The sequence below is a fragment of the Hippocampus bargibanti genome, linkage group LG01 (assembly GCF_051943395.1).
Source record: "Hippocampus bargibanti isolate YZ-2025 linkage group LG01, ASM5194339v1, whole genome shotgun sequence".
Classification (NCBI taxonomy): domain Eukaryota; kingdom Metazoa; phylum Chordata; class Actinopteri; order Syngnathiformes; family Syngnathidae; genus Hippocampus; species Hippocampus bargibanti.
In genome coordinates, this window is record NC_142734.1 from 13,422,897 (window position 1) to 13,441,412 (window position 18,516).

General features: G+C 48.7%; 4 protein-coding genes across 4 annotated transcripts; 2 read left to right on the plus strand and 2 right to left on the minus strand.

Moving 5' to 3' along the window:
• Nucleotides 1-678: 678 nt before the first annotated feature.
• LOC148903181 (galactose-specific lectin nattectin-like) lies at nt 679-2,213 on the plus strand. Its single transcript, XM_088997668.1, has 6 exons — nt 679-819; nt 904-922; nt 1,015-1,097; nt 1,203-1,337; nt 1,713-1,824; nt 1,930-2,213. The coding sequence occupies exons 1-6, from the start codon at nt 679-681 to the stop codon at nt 2,007-2,009; spliced, it is 570 nt and encodes a 189-aa protein (XP_088853794.1). The 3' UTR covers nt 2,010-2,213.
• Nucleotides 2,214-3,311: 1,098 nt separating this feature from the next.
• Nucleotides 3,312-4,661, minus strand: LOC148903182 (galactose-specific lectin nattectin-like). The gene is made up of 6 exons (XM_088997669.1): nt 4,605-4,661; nt 4,496-4,517; nt 4,339-4,424; nt 4,050-4,184; nt 3,740-3,848; nt 3,312-3,567 (listed from the first exon to the last, which is right to left on the minus strand). The coding sequence occupies exons 1-6, from the start codon at nt 4,659-4,661 to the stop codon at nt 3,500-3,502; spliced, it is 477 nt and encodes a 158-aa protein (XP_088853795.1). The 3' UTR covers nt 3,312-3,499.
• Nucleotides 4,662-7,434: 2,773 nt separating this feature from the next.
• Nucleotides 7,435-8,642, plus strand: LOC148903183 (galactose-specific lectin nattectin-like). The gene is made up of 4 exons (XM_089006442.1): nt 7,435-7,527; nt 7,630-7,764; nt 8,141-8,252; nt 8,359-8,642. Exons 1-4 carry the CDS (start codon nt 7,435-7,437, stop codon nt 8,436-8,438), a joined length of 420 nt encoding a protein of 139 aa, XP_088862568.1. The 3' UTR covers nt 8,439-8,642.
• Nucleotides 8,643-15,112: 6,470 nt separating this feature from the next.
• Nucleotides 15,113-16,688, minus strand: LOC148903184 (galactose-specific lectin nattectin-like). Its single transcript, XM_088997656.1, has 7 exons — nt 16,574-16,688; nt 16,399-16,455; nt 16,290-16,311; nt 16,133-16,218; nt 15,844-15,978; nt 15,534-15,642; nt 15,113-15,367 (listed from the first exon to the last, which is right to left on the minus strand). The coding sequence occupies exons 1-7, from the start codon at nt 16,661-16,663 to the stop codon at nt 15,285-15,287; spliced, it is 582 nt and encodes a 193-aa protein (XP_088853782.1). The 5' UTR covers nt 16,664-16,688; the 3' UTR covers nt 15,113-15,284.
• Nucleotides 16,689-18,516: the final 1,828 nt, after the last annotated feature.

Here is an 18,516-nt window from a genome sequence, read left to right on the forward strand (position 1 = left end):
ATCCAAAGCAAGTGCCGTGGTGTGCGAGGTGTGTTTTGCGCTTTAATGGATATAATGCTGACGTTACTCGGTCAGGCTGCTCTATTAAATCAAGAGAACATTCCCGTGTGTGCAGGTGCACCACCCTGCTTCTCATCTTACGGCTGTTGTTTCACAAATCTCGTGTGAGTGTGTGAGAAGTAGGGAGAGGGGCGATAACGTAAAAAAAAGAAATAAAATTGACGAAAAAATATATGAAATGATCATGCAAATTTGCAAGTGCAGTGACAAATTCATCAATGAAACCCTTTTTTAGAAACCTTTTTTATTGTTCATGGCTAGACAAATAAACTTGACCTGATGAGACGTGTCACCTTTCATTTAGTCATAATTTTTGCACAGGTGCTCACATGAAAAAAATATGTTATCCTTGTTTTTTAACCCCCACCCCTCCAAAAAAAGCTAAACAGCTCACTCACCTTGAATGGGCTTCCAAAGGTTGTTGGAGAACTCGTCTGATGCGTCACGTGACAAGACGATGATTGCCATATTTAACATTCCAGGACTACGTCAACCCAACGTATATAAAGGAGCGTTTGGTGTCATTCTCGGCATCAAGCATCACCACTGCAAAGGTAACCTCACGCAACCCAATTTATGACTCACAGCGATATTTCAAACAATACCACGTGCAGATAGATGACCAAAAATGATCAACTCATTACTCTCGTGGTCAAAGACACAAATGAAAAACTGTCTTCTTCTGTCACCGCACAGATGGTATCTGCTCTTCGCTCCTTGCTCCTCCTTTGCGGGATCTGTGGACTGTTGACCGCAGTCGTAAGTAAAACTTTCAACGAACGTGTATTTGCCATTGCGTTTGATCATCAGTCGTGATTTACCGTTTTGCTTTTCTTCTCACAGTCATGTCAGACATTGAAAGGTTAGTCTTAGCTTTGCGCTCGGATTCGTATCTCACCTCCCTTCCTTCCCGAGAAGGAGTTGTCGCCTAAAAGGTCTAAAATTGTCTTGCAGCGTACTGCCCTAAAGGCTGGACTCGGTTGGACAATCGCTGTTTCATCTACCAACATGATGAGAGAAGCTTTGCCGATGCTGAGGTTTGAGACTTTCACTCCGTCATTGCGGCATCATTCCTAACAATTGACTGTCGTGATTCACACTGCATTTTTTTTTTCTTCTTTTGCTTGTTTTGCTCACATCAGAGCGTATGCAACATTCTTGGTGGCAATTTGGCATCAATCAACAGTGCCCTGGAGAACCAAGTGGTTATTGAAATAATTCGGGAAGGTGCTGGTACTTTCGAAGACACCTGGATTGGATTCCATGACACCATCTTGGTAAAACCTTGCTCAGTACATTCATGTTGGTTGCTGATCACTAGAAACATCTTTGCCACATAGGAGAGGAATGTGTCCTCCCGGCTTAACTGAAGCGCGTTGAGTTGAGAGTTGGTCTTTATGAGAAGGGGAACCCGCAGTGCCGTTGAATAAATCATAAAGCTCCACTGACTGGTGGACACTGCTCAGATCCGCGTTTATAAACGACATGTTATAAATGCAGTTAGCTTTCAGGAGAAACGATATTTTTGACAATCACGCTCCGAACCCCTGACCACGTTGTCCACGACCCTGCTCCCAGCATGAAGTCAAAACAAGCTCAAATCAGCAACCGTTTTCTTGGGACTTGTTCAAATGGGACTTTTTATTTTCCAGGAGGGTGATTTCATTTGGACTGATGGCAGCACTGGAACTTTCACTGCATTTGAGACTGGGCAGCCAGATGAATTTACAGCACCCGAAGACTGTGTGGACATTGAGGCCTCAAGTAAAAATGATCTAATTTCTTTGCTTTGTCCAAAAGGAATCACAATTCATACTTCTGATAATTTCATGTCATAGTTATTTTGTTTGTTTCTTTTTTTTCTTACAGCTGAAGAGTGGCATGATGACAACTGCACAGATCTGAGTCCATATATTTGTGCCAAACCAGTGATTGTCAAGAAACACTAATTGGGGCACCACATCATCTTTACTACCTTCTGGATGAGAATAAAAATACTTCAGGGATACCAGTCTCATTTCTTGGTCTATTCAGCTATTCCTTCTACTTTTTCTTTTGCTTCTTCTGCACCATTTAGTTGTCATTGGTTGTGGTCAGTCGAGAAAAACCTTCAGGCTTATGACGAATAAATGAAGGAATCTCCTCCTGCATAACACATGTGTTTGTGTGCTTTTTGCTTTTGAAAGTTGCATTTATATTGCAGGTCCAAGTGCACACTTTTCTACCGACTGTATTGCTTACTGTCACAATCATATTTGATTCCCAATATATTGGCCAGTTGAAAGGCTACTGTCTGAAAAGTTGGCCAAGGTTTAATTTTTAGTATTATTTTGAACATTCCATAATAACTTCTATTGCAAGTAGTATGCAACGGGTGATTGGCATACATGCCTAGACCTCTTTGGGTAGGTCCCCCATTTTGGCCACATGTTTTTGATATACTGTAAACTGTGACATTTTAAAATGCCTTTTTCATGACTTACTTTTAAATCTTAGTTTTTACCATCAACATTTGGGGAAATATTTTAGGTCTAATCATCAGCCCGAAATCATCAAGGCTCATCCACACAATGTGTAGTATCAGTGGAGATCTGCTTCTCTTATAATGGCCGTGGTGTGAATGTACAAATTAGTTGACTGTCTATGCATGTGTCTGTGCGTGCATGTGTTCGTGCATGTGCGTGTGAGTGTCCGTGTGCGTGTGCGTGCATGCGTGCGTGTGTGTGTGTGTGTGTGTGTGTGTGTGAGAAATTCTCAACATCACAGGCTCCCTGCTTGTGTATTTTCTTGATCCACAAAATGTCCTTGAACTGTAATTTTTAATTTTTATTTAAACTATATGAGTTGATGGTTGATGCACACAATTAACATGAGAATTTTGAATATGTAAAGCTGTCATATTTTTGTTGAAAGTGTTTATTTCTCAATTATAAAAGGATATAACACATCTGTACACGTCGTATTTCATTGACAATATCAAAATATCAACCAAGGGGGACTTTTGCAGGATGACTTGGCCCTTTGTGTTTCTCATGTAAGTTTGTTCCAAAATGAAGTGCCCATTGCAGATTTCTGCCCCACCAGTTCAAAGAAAGTGTGTGAGTTCAAAGAAAGTGTGTGTTGCCATTGTGAAAAACGATGACACGGTTCTTAGTGTGAATGGGGAAAGCAGCCGAGCTGTCCTAATTAGATCAAATGACAAAAGAAAGCAATTGGCTCTTTCTCATTCAACCAACATTCCAACATATTGGTATGCTTAGAAAAAAAAAGAATTTCATTTATTGAAAGGATCCTGCTGAATCATTAAGCAATGAATTACCCGGCAAAGCAATGTTGAATGACACCACAGATGTTGGCTCAAAGGTTGTGTGATGAAGGAAAGACTACAGTGTCATCAATGAAAAATGGAAGCAGAGAGGGCTGATTAATGGCAGTCTTTTTAGTCCACAGGTCTGGCGCAAACATAGGGAAATGATTTGGTGCATAAATCGTCATTCCATGTTGAAGCTGCAAGCGAAAACACAAATATGGAGTCAGTGTGCCACATTCACGGAAAAGGTAACACATAGTAATAAACACATGAAATAAACATGGGTTGACCTCATTGCAAGATGAAGGCATTTTATGACCCATCAGGACAACAGTATTCTCCTTCCAAAATATTCTTAAGCATACAAACCCGGTAGAATCTCCACACAGCCTTCATTTCCACCAGTGTTGGAAGGCTGGCCACGGCCAAAGTTTTCGAACTTCAAGTCCTCACCATCCGTCCATATAAAATCGCCTTCCTGTAAGACATTTCAGAAAGGAATATCATCCTAAAACTGAGCCAGCATCATGGAGCAAACATTTGGTCATTATTGAGGATGCAATGCCGGCCGAATGGATTGACATCGAAGCAAGCGTTAATTTTCAATGTGGCAAAACCATCGTCTGGGAACCACAGTGACTTGATGCAATCAGAAATGTTGTACCGGTCAGCTTCTCACCAGAATTGCATCATTCAGTCCAATCCAGGTGGCTGGGACAGCACCACCTGATTCCAGAATCAGCCCAGCAACAAATGCATTTTCCACGTTATTGGAGATTGAGGCCAGATTACCGCCAAGAGTGTTGCAGATGCTCTGAAGGAAGGAGGTTGGAAAGGGACAGGGGGGTTAATGAGAAGCAGGAAAAAAATAATTGTGCTAGTTTTATTAACAAATGAATGTACACATTGGTGGGTATTACAATAGCAGTAAACTATATACACAACTACTCTGCAAAAGTCTTCTGCACCTCTGCATCTGCAAAGTTCCTGGGCTGGCTTTCAAAGATGTAACAGGTCTTCTCCAACCGAGTCCAACCTTTTGGGCAATGATTATCTGTAACATAAATATTGGGCATCAAATGATTCTGTTGCGACACGTGAACGGTTTCGATCACAGCTACCTACTGTCTAATTTTGAACGACGGCCCTGCGAAGGTGACAAAGAAAAAATGCACAATGTTCAGTTCGGGGAGCACAACTTCAAAGAGTGTTGTGGGGTCATATTTTCACTTACAGCTTGGCTTAGTGCAACGATCCCACAAAGGGTGACAAGCAGGTGAAGACGAGCCATCTGTATGATGATACAATGATTTGTCATGTTTTCTAATGATTTGGATTTGCGTGGTTCGTATATGACCATGTGTTAAAAATAAAAATCAGAATGAAAAAAATGAGAAGGCAAACTTACCGTTGCTCTCTCGACACGTGATGAATGGCAGATGATAAATGGCAGCTGTTTTATACCTTCGTTGAACGTCGTACAAAAGTTACATCCCATGTCAAATGATGTGTTAATTCAATGCGCTGAAAGATAAATAATTGCCACATTCATACACAATTAAAACTGTTGTCAACAATGCTCTGCTATCTTTCAGGAAGTTAGCCTTGTATGTCAGTGAGTCATTAGATTTGAATGCATTGATCTAAGTCTGTAGTTTGCCTGTCAAGATGATTTGGAAAAACAGGTGAGAGCTAGTGCTTGTTGTGTTCCTCCTCGGCCTGATTATTCCACTTATCCACTCCGAGACATGAACTGATTGATCCGAACCTATAGAAACACCACACCCCGCAAACCGTCCTCTTGCTACTCGAATCTCACCATGGTCACCATCGCACCATGGTCACCATCTCACCGGTGTCAAAGTCAAAGCATTTTGTCGGCCGCAAAAGCAATTCAAGCATGTCAAAGTTTTAGATCCTTACTCAATACTGAACAAAAAGTTCAAATTGTCACAAGTAATGTAAAAATTGCGATGGTACGTCAAACAGTCCATTGTTCTTGATTTCTGATATTAAAACCAGCAATCAATCTACAGTGATACCTCGGTTTACGAATGCTTTAGCTCACGAACTTTTCCCCTTACGAATGTTAAACTCGCGAGAATATAATCTTGGCATCCAAACTACTTTTTGGCAAACGAACCAAACCACACGGAGCGCCACGGTGGCTGGCGGACTAGTTTTCGGTGGAAGAACACCAAACCACATGGTCGAACACCACCACGGTGGCTGGCGGACTAGTTTTCCACACCTCCTTTGAGTGCAGACGGGATTTGCTATTGAGTGGAGTACTTTTGCTATTATGGGACCGAAAAAGACCCCACTGTGTTTCTGTGTTGTCTAAGCAATGGTCTCAGGCAATAGAAGAGGTTGAAAAACTTCTGTTTATATGGATTAATGAAAAGCAGCTAGCAGGGGACCATGTGAGTCAGGGTATTATCACGGAGAAAGCACGCCAACTTCACTCATATCATCAAGAGGCAACAAAATCGACCATCACAAAGGTAAATAAAACGACTTTATTATACATCCATCCATCCAGCCATCCCTCCATCCATCCATCCATCCATCCATCCATCCATCCATCCATCCATCCATCTATCCATCCATCCATCCATCCATCCATCTTCTGTCGCTTATCCGGGGTCGGGTCGCGGGGGCAGCAGCTTCAGTAGGGAAGCCCAGACTTCCCTCTCCCCAGCCACTTCTTCTAGCTCGTCCTGGCGGATCCCGAGGCATTCCCATTCGAGCTGGCAGACATAGTCTCCGGCGTGTTCTGGGTCGTTCCCGGGGTCTCCTGCCAGTGGGGCATGCTCGGAACACCTCACCAGGGAGGTGTCCTGGGGGCATCCTAATCAGATGCCCGAGCCACCTCATTTGGCTCCTCTCAATGTGGAGGAGAAGCAGCTCGAGTTTGAGCCCCTCCCGGATGAATGAGCTTCTCAACTTATCTCTAAGGGAGAGCCCGGACACCCTACGGAGAAAGCTCATTTCGGCCGCTTGCATCCGGGATCTCGTTCTTTCGGACAAAACCCATAGCTTGTGACCATAGATGAGGGTTGGGACGTACATCGACCGGTAGAGTGAGAGCTTTGCTTTTTGGCTCAGCTCCTTCTTCACCACGACAGATCGGTACAAAGTCCGCATCACAGCAGACACCGCACCGATCCGCCTGTCGACCTCTCGCTCCCTTACACCCTCATTCGTGAAGAAGACACCAAGATACTTAAACTCCTCCACTTGAGGCAAAATCTCCTCCCCGACACTCCACCCTTTTCCGACTGAGAACCATTGCCTCAGATCTGGAGGTGATGATTCCAGCCCAGCCGCTTTACATTCGGCTGCGAAACGCTTGAGAGAGAGTTGGAGAGCTCCACTTGAAGGCCCCAACAGTACCACATAATCGGCAAAAAGCAGAGATGCCATACTGAGGCCACCAAAACGGAAACCTTCAACGGTTCGGCTGCGCCTAGGAATTCTGTCCATAATAGTTATGAACAGAATCGGTGACAAAGGGCAGCCTTGGCGGGGCCCAACCCTCACTGGAAACGATTCCGACTTATTGCCGGCAATGCAAACCAGACTCTGACATCGGTCGCATAGGGACGGAACGGCCCGTATCAGGCGTTCCTGTACCCCATACTCCCGAAGCACCCTCCACAGAACTCCACGAGGGACACGGTCAAACGCTTTCTCCATGTCCACTAAGCACATGTAGACTGATTGGGCGAATTCCGATGAGCTTTTGCACCACCTCGGTGACCTCAGCCACAGAGATCGGAGAGCCCACCTCGGAGTCCCCAGACACTGCTTCCTCCAAGGAAGGCGTGTTGGTGGAGTTGAGGAGGTCTTCAAAGTACTCTGCCGACCGGTTCACAATGTCTCGAGTCGAGGTCAGCAGCGCCCCATCCTCACTGTGCACAGTGTTAGTGGTGCACTGCTTTCCCCTCCTAAGATGCCGGATGGTGGACCAGAATTTCCTCGAAGCGGCCCGGAAGTTGGCTTCCATGGCCTCACCGAACTCTTCCCATGCCCGTGTTTTTGTCACGTTTTGCAAGGTGGTGATGGCGGGTGCATACCGCCCTAAAGGCTGGACTCGGTTGGACAATCGCTGTTTCATCTACCAACATGATGAGAGAAGCTTTGCCGATGCCGAGGTTTGAGACTTTCACTTCGTCGTTGCGGCATCATTCCTAACAATTGACTGTCGTGATTCACACTGCATTTTTTTCTTCTTTTGCTTGTTTTGCTCACATCAGAGCGTATGCAACATTCTTGGTGGCAATCTGGCATCAATCTACAGTGCCCTGGAGAACCAAGTGGTTATTAAAATAATTCGGGAAGGTGCTGGTACTTTTGAAGACACCTGGATTGGATTCCATGACACCATCTTGGTAAAATCTTGCTCAGTACATTCATGTTGGTTGCTGATCACTAGAAACATCTTTGCCACATAGGAGAGGAATGTGTCCTCCCGGCTTAACTGAAGCGCGTTGAGTTGAGATTTGGTCTTTATGAGAAGGGCAACCCGCAGTGCCGTTGAAATAAATCATAAAGCTCCACTGACTGGTGGACACTGCTCAGATCCGCGTTTATAAACGACATGATATAAATGCAGTTAGCTTTCAGGAGAAACGATATTTTTGACAATCACGCTCCGAACCCCTGACCACGTTGTCCACGACCCTGCTCCCAGCATGAAGTCAAAACAAGCTCAAATCAGCAACCGTTTTCTTGGGACTTGTTCAAATGGGACTTTTTATTTTCCAGGAGGGTGATTTCATTTGGACTGATGGCAGCACTGGAACTTTCACTGCATTTGAGACTGGGCAGCCAGATGAATTTACAGCACCCGAAGACTGTGTGGACATTGAGGCCTCAAGTAAAAATGATCTCATTTCTTTGCTTTGTCTAAAAGGAATCACAATTCATACTTCTGATAATTTCATATCATAGTTATTTTGTTTGTTTCTTTTTTTTTGTTACAGCTGAAGAGTGGCATGATGACAACTGCGTAGATCTGAGTCCATATATTTGTGCCAAACCAGTGATTGTCAAGAAAAACTAATTGGGGCACCACATCATCTTTACTACCTTCTGGATGAGAACAAAAATACTTCAGGGATAACAGTCTCATTTCTTGGTCTATTCAGCTATTCCTTCTACTTTTTCTTTTGCTTCTTCTGCACCATTTAGTTGTCATTGGTTGTGGTCAGTCGAGAAAAACCTTCAGGCTTATGACGAATAAATGAAGGAATCTCCTCCTGCATAAGACATGTTTGTGTGGTTTTTGCTTTTGAAAGTTGCATTTATATTGCAGGTCCAAGTGCACACTTTTCTACCGACTGTATCGCTTACTGTCACAGTCATTTTTGATTCCCAATATACTGGCCAGTTGAAAGGCTACTGTCTGAAAAGTTGCCAGGGTTTAATTTTTTGTATTGTTTTGAACATTCCATAATAACTTCCATTGCAAGTAGTATACAATGGGTGATTAGCATACATGCCTAGACCTCTTTGGGTAGGTCCCCCGTTTTGCCCACATGTTTTTGATATACTGTAAACTGTGACATTTTAAAATGCCTTTTTCATGACTTACTTTTAAATCTTAGTTTTTACCATCAACATTTGGGGAAATATTTTAGGTCTAATCATCAGCCCTAAATCATCAAGGGTCATCCACACAATGTGTAGTATCAGTGGAGATCTGCTTCTCTTATAATGGCCGTGGTGTGAATGTACAATGTAGTTGACTGTCTATGCATGTGTCTGTGCGTGCATGTGTTCGTGCATGTGCGTGTGCGTGTGCGTGTCCGTGTGCGTGCGTGCGTGTGTGTGTGTGTGTGTGTGTGTGTGTGTGTGTGTGTGTGTGTGTGTGTGTGTGTGTGTGAAATTCTCAACATCACAGGCTCCCTGCTTGTGTATTTTCTTGATCAACAAAATGTCCTTGAACTGTAATTTTTAATTTTTATTTAAATTATATGAGTTGATGGTTGATGCACACAATTAACATGAGAATTTTGAATATGTAAAGCTGTCATTGTCATGAGCCAGTTGACAGCGGGGCGGGGCCTCCGTTCCCGCCGCTCGCCAGCTGCTGTCAATTCCCTCCTCATTAACTGTGGACATTTAAACCCGACGCTGGCATCCACCCAGCGTCGGAAGATACTTCGCCTTATGCCAAGCTAGTACGTGGAACTTGTTACCAGTACATTATTTGCTTCGCCCGAGGAATGATTTTAGCCACGAACGCGTTTGTTGTTTGCACCGCGTCGTAGGTTGTTTTGCACCCCCGTGTGCCACTTTATTTTCTTGGTTAGTGTGGTTGGGTGGATTGCCGCCACTCACCCACTAACATTGTCAGTTGTCATTTTGAGTTTGTTTCACGAGTTTTTACCGGGTCCGCGTATTTTCGGACCCGCGCTTTATGTTAATAAATCCTTTGCCGGTACCCACGCCTCTGTCCTGCTCTACGATCCACCGCCTATACCACACGTTCCTGCTCGCCAGCTGCCACTGTCGCCGCCGGAACGTGACAGAATCTTCCGACCAACATGGATCCTGTGGACAGTAACCGAATCTTCTCCGTCCTCGCTCAGCAGGCGGAGCAGCTCGGCCAAGTGGTGCCCGCCATCGCGGAGATCCGCCGCGACATCACCCGGTTAGCCCAACGGGTAGATAGACTTGAGGCCAGCGGCGCCTTCGTCGCGGGGGCCGTCCCTCCCCAAACTTTGAGCCGCGAACCCAACATCCCACATCCCACCCGTTACGGAGGGGAGCCCGGGCGCTGCGCGCAATTCCTGCTGCAGTGCTCCATAGTTTTCGACCAGCAACCCTCCGTATACACCACGGACGCGGCCAAAGTGGCTTACGTCACCAGCCTGCTTGCCGGACCCGCAGCCGCTTGGGCGTTGGCCGTCTGGGAATCTCGGCCGGAGCTCCGAGCCTCCTTCCCGGACTTCGTCGCCGAGTTACGGCAGGTTTTCCATCTCCCGGTGAGTGGGCAGGCAGCGGAGTCCCAGCTGTGGATCTGCCAGCAGGGTAGCCGATCGGCGGCGGAGTATTCCGTCGCCTTCCGCGTCCTGGCTGCCGCCAGCGGGTACGGCGACCGTGCGCTGCGAGGGATGTTTCGGCGCGGGCTCAGCGCGGCGTTGAAAGACGAGCTGGCTACCCGCGACGAGTGCTCCAGCCTTCGCGAGCTGATCTCCCTCACGCTGCAGCTGGACAACCGGATGCGAGACAGGGCCCGGGAGCGGGCTGCCCAGGCAAATCTTGAGCCGCCAGCAGGGACCCGAGGGGGTGCCCGGACCTTTCCGCGTGGGGGGCACGCGGCCGTGGAGCCGATGGAGATGGGGGTCGAAAGGGCCGTTGAGCGGGCGCCGGAGCGACGCAACACCGGCCCGGCATGCCAGCTCTGCGGCAAGTTGGGTCATCGAGCCCCGGACTGTCCCAGTTGGGGGCTTCCCGGAAAGACCCCCAGTGACTGTACGTTACCCCGTCCACACAAGCAATGGGTTCCCTTAAGGTCCGCGGGGGGGTTCACGTCGCGGAGACTGGAGCTGGATGCCGTTATACACGGTCCCACCAGGACAATGTCCGTTCGGGCCTTAGTGGACTCGGGGGCCGACGGCTGTTTTATAGACCCGCGCGTCGTGTCGGCGTTGGGGTGTCGGGTTGTTCAGCTGGGGGCGAGTCGGAGCATACTCGATCTCGACGGTCGGTTACTCGCCGAGGTTACGCAAGAAACCGTGCCGCTTCGACTCGTACTCTCGGGCAATCACGTGGAAAACCGGCGGTTTTTCGTGATGCGTTCACGCTCGGTTCCCATCGTGCTCGGGTTACCTTGGCTGGGGACCCACAATCCGGCCATTTCGTGGGACGGACCTACCATTCAGGGGTGGAGCCCCCTCTGCTACGCTCACTGCCTCCGGTCAGCCGCGGGTGGGCCGGCACCATCTCACAGCTACCCTAGGGAGGAGATTAGCCTAGAGGGGGTGCCGCCCTGTTACCACGACTTACGACAGGCGTTCAGCAAGGACCGCGCCCTGTCGTTACCACCGCACCGTCCCTATGATTGCGCCATTGACATTCAGCCCAACGCTCCGTTTCCCAGTTCTCGTCTGTACAACGTCTCCCAACCCGAACAACAGGCTCTCCGGGACTACATTGACTCTTCGCTCGCGGCCGGGCTCATTCGGCCATCACGGTCACCTCTGGGAGCGGGGTTCTTTTTTATCACTAAAAAGGATAAATCGTTGCGTCCGTGCGTGGACTATCGGGGACTCAACGAAATAACTATAAAGAACAAATACCCGCTCCCACTGATTGACTCCGCCTTCGCGTCCCTCCAGGCCGCGACCATCTTCACTAGACTGGACCTCCGGAGCGCTTATCATCTTGTTCGGGTCAAAGAGGGGGATGAATGGAAGACCGCATTTAAGACACCTCTGGGACACTTCGAGTACTTGGTGATGCCGTTTGGTCTCACCAATGCACCCGCTGTGTTCCAGAACCTTATTAATGATGTCTTGAGGGATTTTCTGAATATTTTCTGTTTTGTGTATTTGGACGACATTTTAATTTTTTCAGAGTCCCTTGAGGCACATCGCCAGCACGTCCGGCTAGTTCTGCAGCGGCTGCTGCAGAATCGACTATACGTCAAAGCCGAGAAGTGTGAATTCCACACCTCCTCCTTATCCTTCCTGGGCTTCATCGTGGAGCGGGGGCAGATCCGGGCTGACCCAGCCAAGACCGAAGCGGTAGTAGAATGGCCCACACCCACCTCTCGCAAGCAGTTACAACGCTTCCTGGGGTTCGCCAACTTCTACCGCCGCTTCATCCGGGACTACAGCCGGAAAGCCCTCCCCCTCACCCAACTCACCTCCACTAAGACCCCGTTCAGGTGGACGAGAGAAGCGGACGCCGCGTTCCGGCTGCTGAGAGAGGCTTTCTCTCACCCCCCAGTTCTCCGCCATCCAGACCCCAACGGCGCGTTCATTGTGGAGGTAGACGCCTCGGACTCAGGCGTTGGGGCAGTACTCTCCCAACGCTCCTCAGTCGACCAGCAGCTCCACCCCTGCGCCTTCTTCTCCCGCCGCCTCAGCTCCGCCGAAGCCAACTACGACGTGGGCAACAGGGAGCTGCTCGCCGTCGTATTGGCTCTTCAGGAGTGGAGGCACTGGCTCGAAGGGGCGAAGGAGCCGTTCACCGTGCTTACGGACCATAAGAACTTGGCGGTCATCCGGGCCGCCAAGAGGCTGAACGCACGCCAGGCACGGTGGGCGCTCTTCTTAACACGCTTCTCCTTCACCCTAACCTACTGTCCAGGAACAAAGAACACCAAGCCCGACGCCCTCTCGCGGATCCACGAGCCAGCAGACAAGGAAGACCTTGCGGAACCCATCCTGCCCGGCCGCCAGATCATGGGGGCGCTCCAGTGGGAGGTCGAACGGAGGGTCATGGAATCATTAAAAGGTACCCCGACTCCCGATAAGTGTCCCACAGGCAGACTGTTCGTTCCCCAGTCGCTGCGCTCGGAGGTGCTCCAGTGGGGGCACGCATCCAAGGTGGCGTGTCACCCAGGGGTGAGCCGCACCGAGCACCTCGTCTCCCAGCGATTCTGGTGGCCGCGGCTCCGCGACGACGTGGCGGACTTTGTTAAAGCCTGCCCGGAGTGCGCCTGTGGCAAGGTCTCCCATCAGCCTCCGGCAGGACTGCTCCGCCCCCTACCTGTTCCCCCGCGCCCTTGGTCCCACATATCAGTGGATTTTATCACCGGCCTCCCCCCATCCCGTGGTAAGACGGTCATTCTCAGAATAGTGGACCGGTTTTCTAAGTCGGCACACTTCGTGCCGTTGACCAAGTTACCGTCCGCCATTGAGACGGCGACACTATTGGTCAAACACGTCGTCCGTCTCCACGGGATCCCCACTGACATCGTGTCGGACCGAGGGCCCCAGTTCGTATCCCGGGTCTGGAAGCGTTTCTGCAGGTCCATGGGGGCGTCGGCCAGCCTGTCCTCCGGTTACCATCCACAGTCCAACGGCCAGACCGAGCGGAAGAACCAGGACCTGGAGGCGGCCCTGCGCTGCGTATGCCTTCATCGTCCCTCGGCCTGGTCCATCCATCTCCCGTGGGTGGAATATGCCCACAACACCCTGGTCTCCTCAGCCACAGGTCGGTCACCGTTTATGTCGGCTTATGGCTACCAGCCGCCGCTCTTTCCCACACAGGAAGGGGAGGTGGAGGTCCCGTCGATACAACACCATCTTCGGCGGGCCCATCGGGTATGGAGGGAGACCAGGGCAGCCCTATCACGCACGGCAGTCCGGAACCAAAGGGTCGCGGATCGCCGTCGCCGTTCCGCGCCAGCCTACCAGGTGGGCCAGAAGGTCTGGTTGTCCACAAGGGACCTACGGCTGGCCGGGACAACCCCCAAATTGGGTCCGCGTTTCGCGGGCCCCTTCACTGTGGAGGCCATCATTAACCCGGTCGCGGTCCGACTTCGGCTGCCCGCCTCCATGAAGATCCACCCGGTTTTCCATGTATCTCTCATCAAACCGGTGGAGTCCAGCCCCTTGGCCCCCCCTCTTGCCCAACCCCCCCCCCCCCCCGCGGATGGTGGATGGAGGACCGGCATACGCAGTGCGGGAGATCCTGGATTCACGCCGCAGGGGAAAGGGCATCCAGTACCTGGTCGACTGGGAGGGTTACGGACCGGAGGACCGTCAATGGGTTCCGCGAACCTGGATTCTGGACCCGTCGCTCCTGAGAGACTTCCACGAGGCTCACCCGTCGAAACCAGGTGGGCCGCCAGGAGGCGTCCGTTGAGGGGGGGGTACTGTCATGAGCCAGTTGACAGCGGGGCGGGGCCTCCGTTCCCGCCGCTCGCCAGCTGCTGTCAATTCCCTCCTCATTAACTGTGGACATTTAAACCCGACGCTGGCATCCACCCAGCGTCGGAAGATACTTCGCCTTATGCCAAGCTAGTACGTGGAACTTGTTACCAGTACATTATTTGCTTCGCCCGAGGAATGATTTTAGCCACGAACGCGTTTGTTGTTTGCACCGCGTCGTAGGTTGTTTTGCACCCCCGTGTGCCACTTTATTTTCTTGGTTAGTGTGGTTGGGTGGATTGCCGCCACTCACCCACTAACATTGTCAGTTGTCATTTTGAGTTTGTTTCACGAGTTTTTACCGGGTCCGCGTATTTTCGGACCCGCGCTTTATGTTAATAAATCCTTTGCCGGTACCCACGCCTCTGTCCTGCTCTACGATCCACCGCCTATACCACACGTTCCTGCTCGCCAGCTGCCACTGTCGCCGCCGGAACGTGACAGTCATATTTTTGTTGAAAGTGTTTATTTCCTAATTATCAAACAACATATAACACATCTGTACACGTCGCATTTTATTGACAATATCACAATATCAAACAAGGGGGACTTTTGCAGGATGACTTGGCACTCGGCAAGCCTTTTGTGTTTCTCATGTAAGTTTGTTCCTAAATGAATTGCCCATTGCAGATGTCCACCCCGCCAGTTCAAAGTAAGTGTGTGTTGCCATTGTGAAAAAAGATGACACGGTTCATGGTGTGAATGGGGAAAGCAGCCGAGCTGTCCCAATTAGATCAAATGACAAAAGAAAGCAATTGGTTCTTTCTCATTCAACCACCATTGAGTGAGAAAGCATTAAATGCTAAAATTAGCACAAAGGGAAAGGAATAACATTCCAACATATTGGTATGCTTGGAAAAAAATGAATTTCATTTATTGAAAAGAACCTGTTGAATCATTCAGCAATGAATTACCCGGCAAAGCAACATTGAACGACATCATAGATGGTGTCTCAAAGGTTGTGTGATGAAGGAAAGACTACAGTATCATCAATGAAAAATGGAAGCAGAGAGGGCTGATTAATGGCAGTCTTTTTTGTCCACAGGTCTGGCGCAAACATAGGGACGCGAAATGGTGCATGAAAGGTCATTCCATGCTGAATCTGCAAGCGAAAACACAAACATGGGGTCAGTGCGCCACATTCACGGAAAAGGTAACACATACTTGTATGAAATAAACATGGGTTGACCTCATTGCAAGATGAAGGCATTTTATGACCCATCAGGACAACAGTATTCTCCTTCCAAAATATTCTTAAGCATACAAACCCTGTCGAATCTCCACACAGTCTTCATTTCCACCAGCGTTGTCAGGCTGGCCACCGCCAAAGTTTTCGAACTTAAAGTCCTCGCCATCCGTCCATATAAAATCGCCTTCCTGTAAGATATTTCAGACAGGAATCTCATCGTAAAACTGAGCCAACATCATGGAGCAAATATTTGGTCATTATTGAGGATGCAATGCCGTCCGAATGGATTGACATCGAAGCAAGCGTTCATTTTCAATGTGGCAAAACCATCGTCTGTGAACCACAGTGACTTGATGCAATCAGAAATGTTGTACTGTTCAGCTTCTCACCAGAATTGCATCATTCAGTCCAATCCAGGTGGCTGGGCCAGCACCATCTGATTCCAGAATCAGCCCAGCAACAAATGCATTTTCCATGTTATTGGAGATTGAGGCCAGATTACCGCCAAGAGTGTTGCAGATGCTCTGAAGGAAGGAGGTTGGAAAGGGACAGGGGGGTTAATGAGAAGCAGGAAAAAAATAATTGTGCTAGTTTTATTTACAAATGAATTTACACATTGGTGGGTATTACAATAGCAGTAAACTATATACACAACTACTCTGCAAAAGTCTTCTGCACCTCTGCATCTGCAAATGTCCTGGGCTGGCTTTCAAAGATGTAACAGGTCTTCTCCAACCGAATCCAACCTTTTGGGCAATGATTATCTGTAACATAAATATTAGGCATCAAATGATTCTGTTGCGACACGTGAACGGTTTCGATCACAGCTACCTACTGTCTAATTTCGAAGGACGGCCCTGCGAAGGTGACAAAGAAAAAAAGCACAATGTTCAGTTTGGGGAGCGCAACTTCAAAGAGTGTTGTGGGGTCCTATTTTCACTTACAGCTTGGCTTAGTGCAACGATCCCACAAAGGGCGACCAGCAGGTGAAGACGAGCCATCTGTGCGATGATACAATGACTTGTCATGTTTTCTAATGATTTGGATTTGCGTGGTTCGTATATGACCATGTGTTGAAAATAAAAATCAGAATGAAAAAAAATGAGAAGGGAAACTTACCGTTGCTCTCTCGACACGTGATGAATGGCAGATGATAAATGGCAGCTGTTTTATACCTTTGTTGAACGTCGTACAAAAGTTACATCCCATGTCAAATGACGTGTTAATTCAATGCGCTGAAAGATAAATAATTGCCACATTCATACATAATTAAAACTGTTGTCAACAATGCTCTGCTATCTTTCAGGAAGTTAGCCTTGTATGTCAGTGAGTCATTAGATTTGAATGCATTGATCTAAGTCTGTAGTTTGCCTGTCAAGATGATTTGGAAAAACAGGTGAGAGCTAGTGCTTGTTGTGTTCCTCCTCGGCCTGATTATTCCACTTATCCACTCCGAGACATGAACTGATTGATCCGAACCTATAGAAACACCACACCCCGCAAACCGTCCTCTTGCTACTCGAATCTCACCATGGTCACCATCGCACCATGGTCACCATCTCACCGGTGTCAAAGTCAAACTATTTTGTCGGCCGCAAAAGCAATTCAAGCATATCAACTTCTTAGATCCTTACTCAATACTGAACAAAAAGTTCAAATTGTCACAAGTAATGTAAAAATTGCGATGGTACGTCAAACAGTCCATTGTTCTTGATTTCTTATATTAAAACCAGAAATCCATCTACAGTGATACCTCGGTTTACGAATGCTTTAGCTCACGAACTTTTCCCCTTACGAATGTTAAACTCGCGAGAATATAATCTTGGCATCCAAACTACTTTTTGGCAAACGAACCAAACCACACGGAGCGCCACGTTGGCTGGCGGACTAGTTTTCGGTGGAAGAACACCAAACCACACGGTCGAACACCACCACGATGGCTGGCGGACTAGTTTTCCACACCTGCTTTGAGTGCAGACGGGGTCTGCTATTGAGTGGAGTACTTTTGCTATTATGGGACCGAAAAAGACCGCACTGTGTTTCTGTTTATATGGATTAATGAAAAGCAGCTAGCAGGGGACCGTGTGAGTGAGGGTATTATCACCGAGAAAGCACGCCAACTTCACTCAAGAGGCAAAAGGCATCAAGAGGCAACAACATCGACCATCACAAAGGTAAATAAAACGACTTTATTATCCATCCATCCATCCATCCATCCATCCATCCATCCATCCATCCATCCATCCATCCATCCATCTTCTGTCGCTTATCCGGGGTCGGGTCGCGGGGGCAGCAGCTTCAGTAGGGAAGCCCAGACTTCCCTCTCCCCAGCCACTTATTCTAGCTCGTCCTGGCGGATCCCGAGGCGTTCCCATGCGAGCCGGCAGACATAGTCTCTCCAGCGTGTTCTGGGTCGTCCCCGGGTCTCCGGCCAGGGAGGCATCCTGGGGGCATCCTAATCAGATGCCCGAGCCACCTCATCTGGCTCCTCTCAATGTGGAGGAGAAGCGGCTCGACTTTGAGCCCCTCCCGGATGACTGAGCTTCTCACCTTATCTCGAAGGGAGACCCCGGACACCCTACGGAGAAAGCTCATTTCGGCTGCTTGCATCCGGGATCTCGTTCTTTCGGACACAACCCATAGCTTGTGACCATAGATGAGGGTTGGGACGTAGATCGACCGGTAGATTGAGAGCTTTGCTTTTTGGCTCAGATCCTTCTTCACCACGACAGATCGGTACAAAGTCCGCATCACAGCAGACACCGCACCGATCTGCCTGTCGACCTCTCGCTCCCTTACACCCTCATTCATGAACAAGACCCAGATACTTAAACTCCTCCACTTGAGGCAAAATCTCCTCCCCGACACTCCACCCTTTTCCGACTGAGAACCATTGTCTCAGATCTGGATGTGATGATTCCAGCCCAGCCGCTTTACATTTGGCTGCGAAACGCTTCAGAGAGAGTTGGAGAGCTCCACTTGAAGGCCCCAACAGTACCACATCATCGGCAAAAAGCAGAGATGCTATACTGAGGCCACCAAAACGGAAACCTTCAACGCTT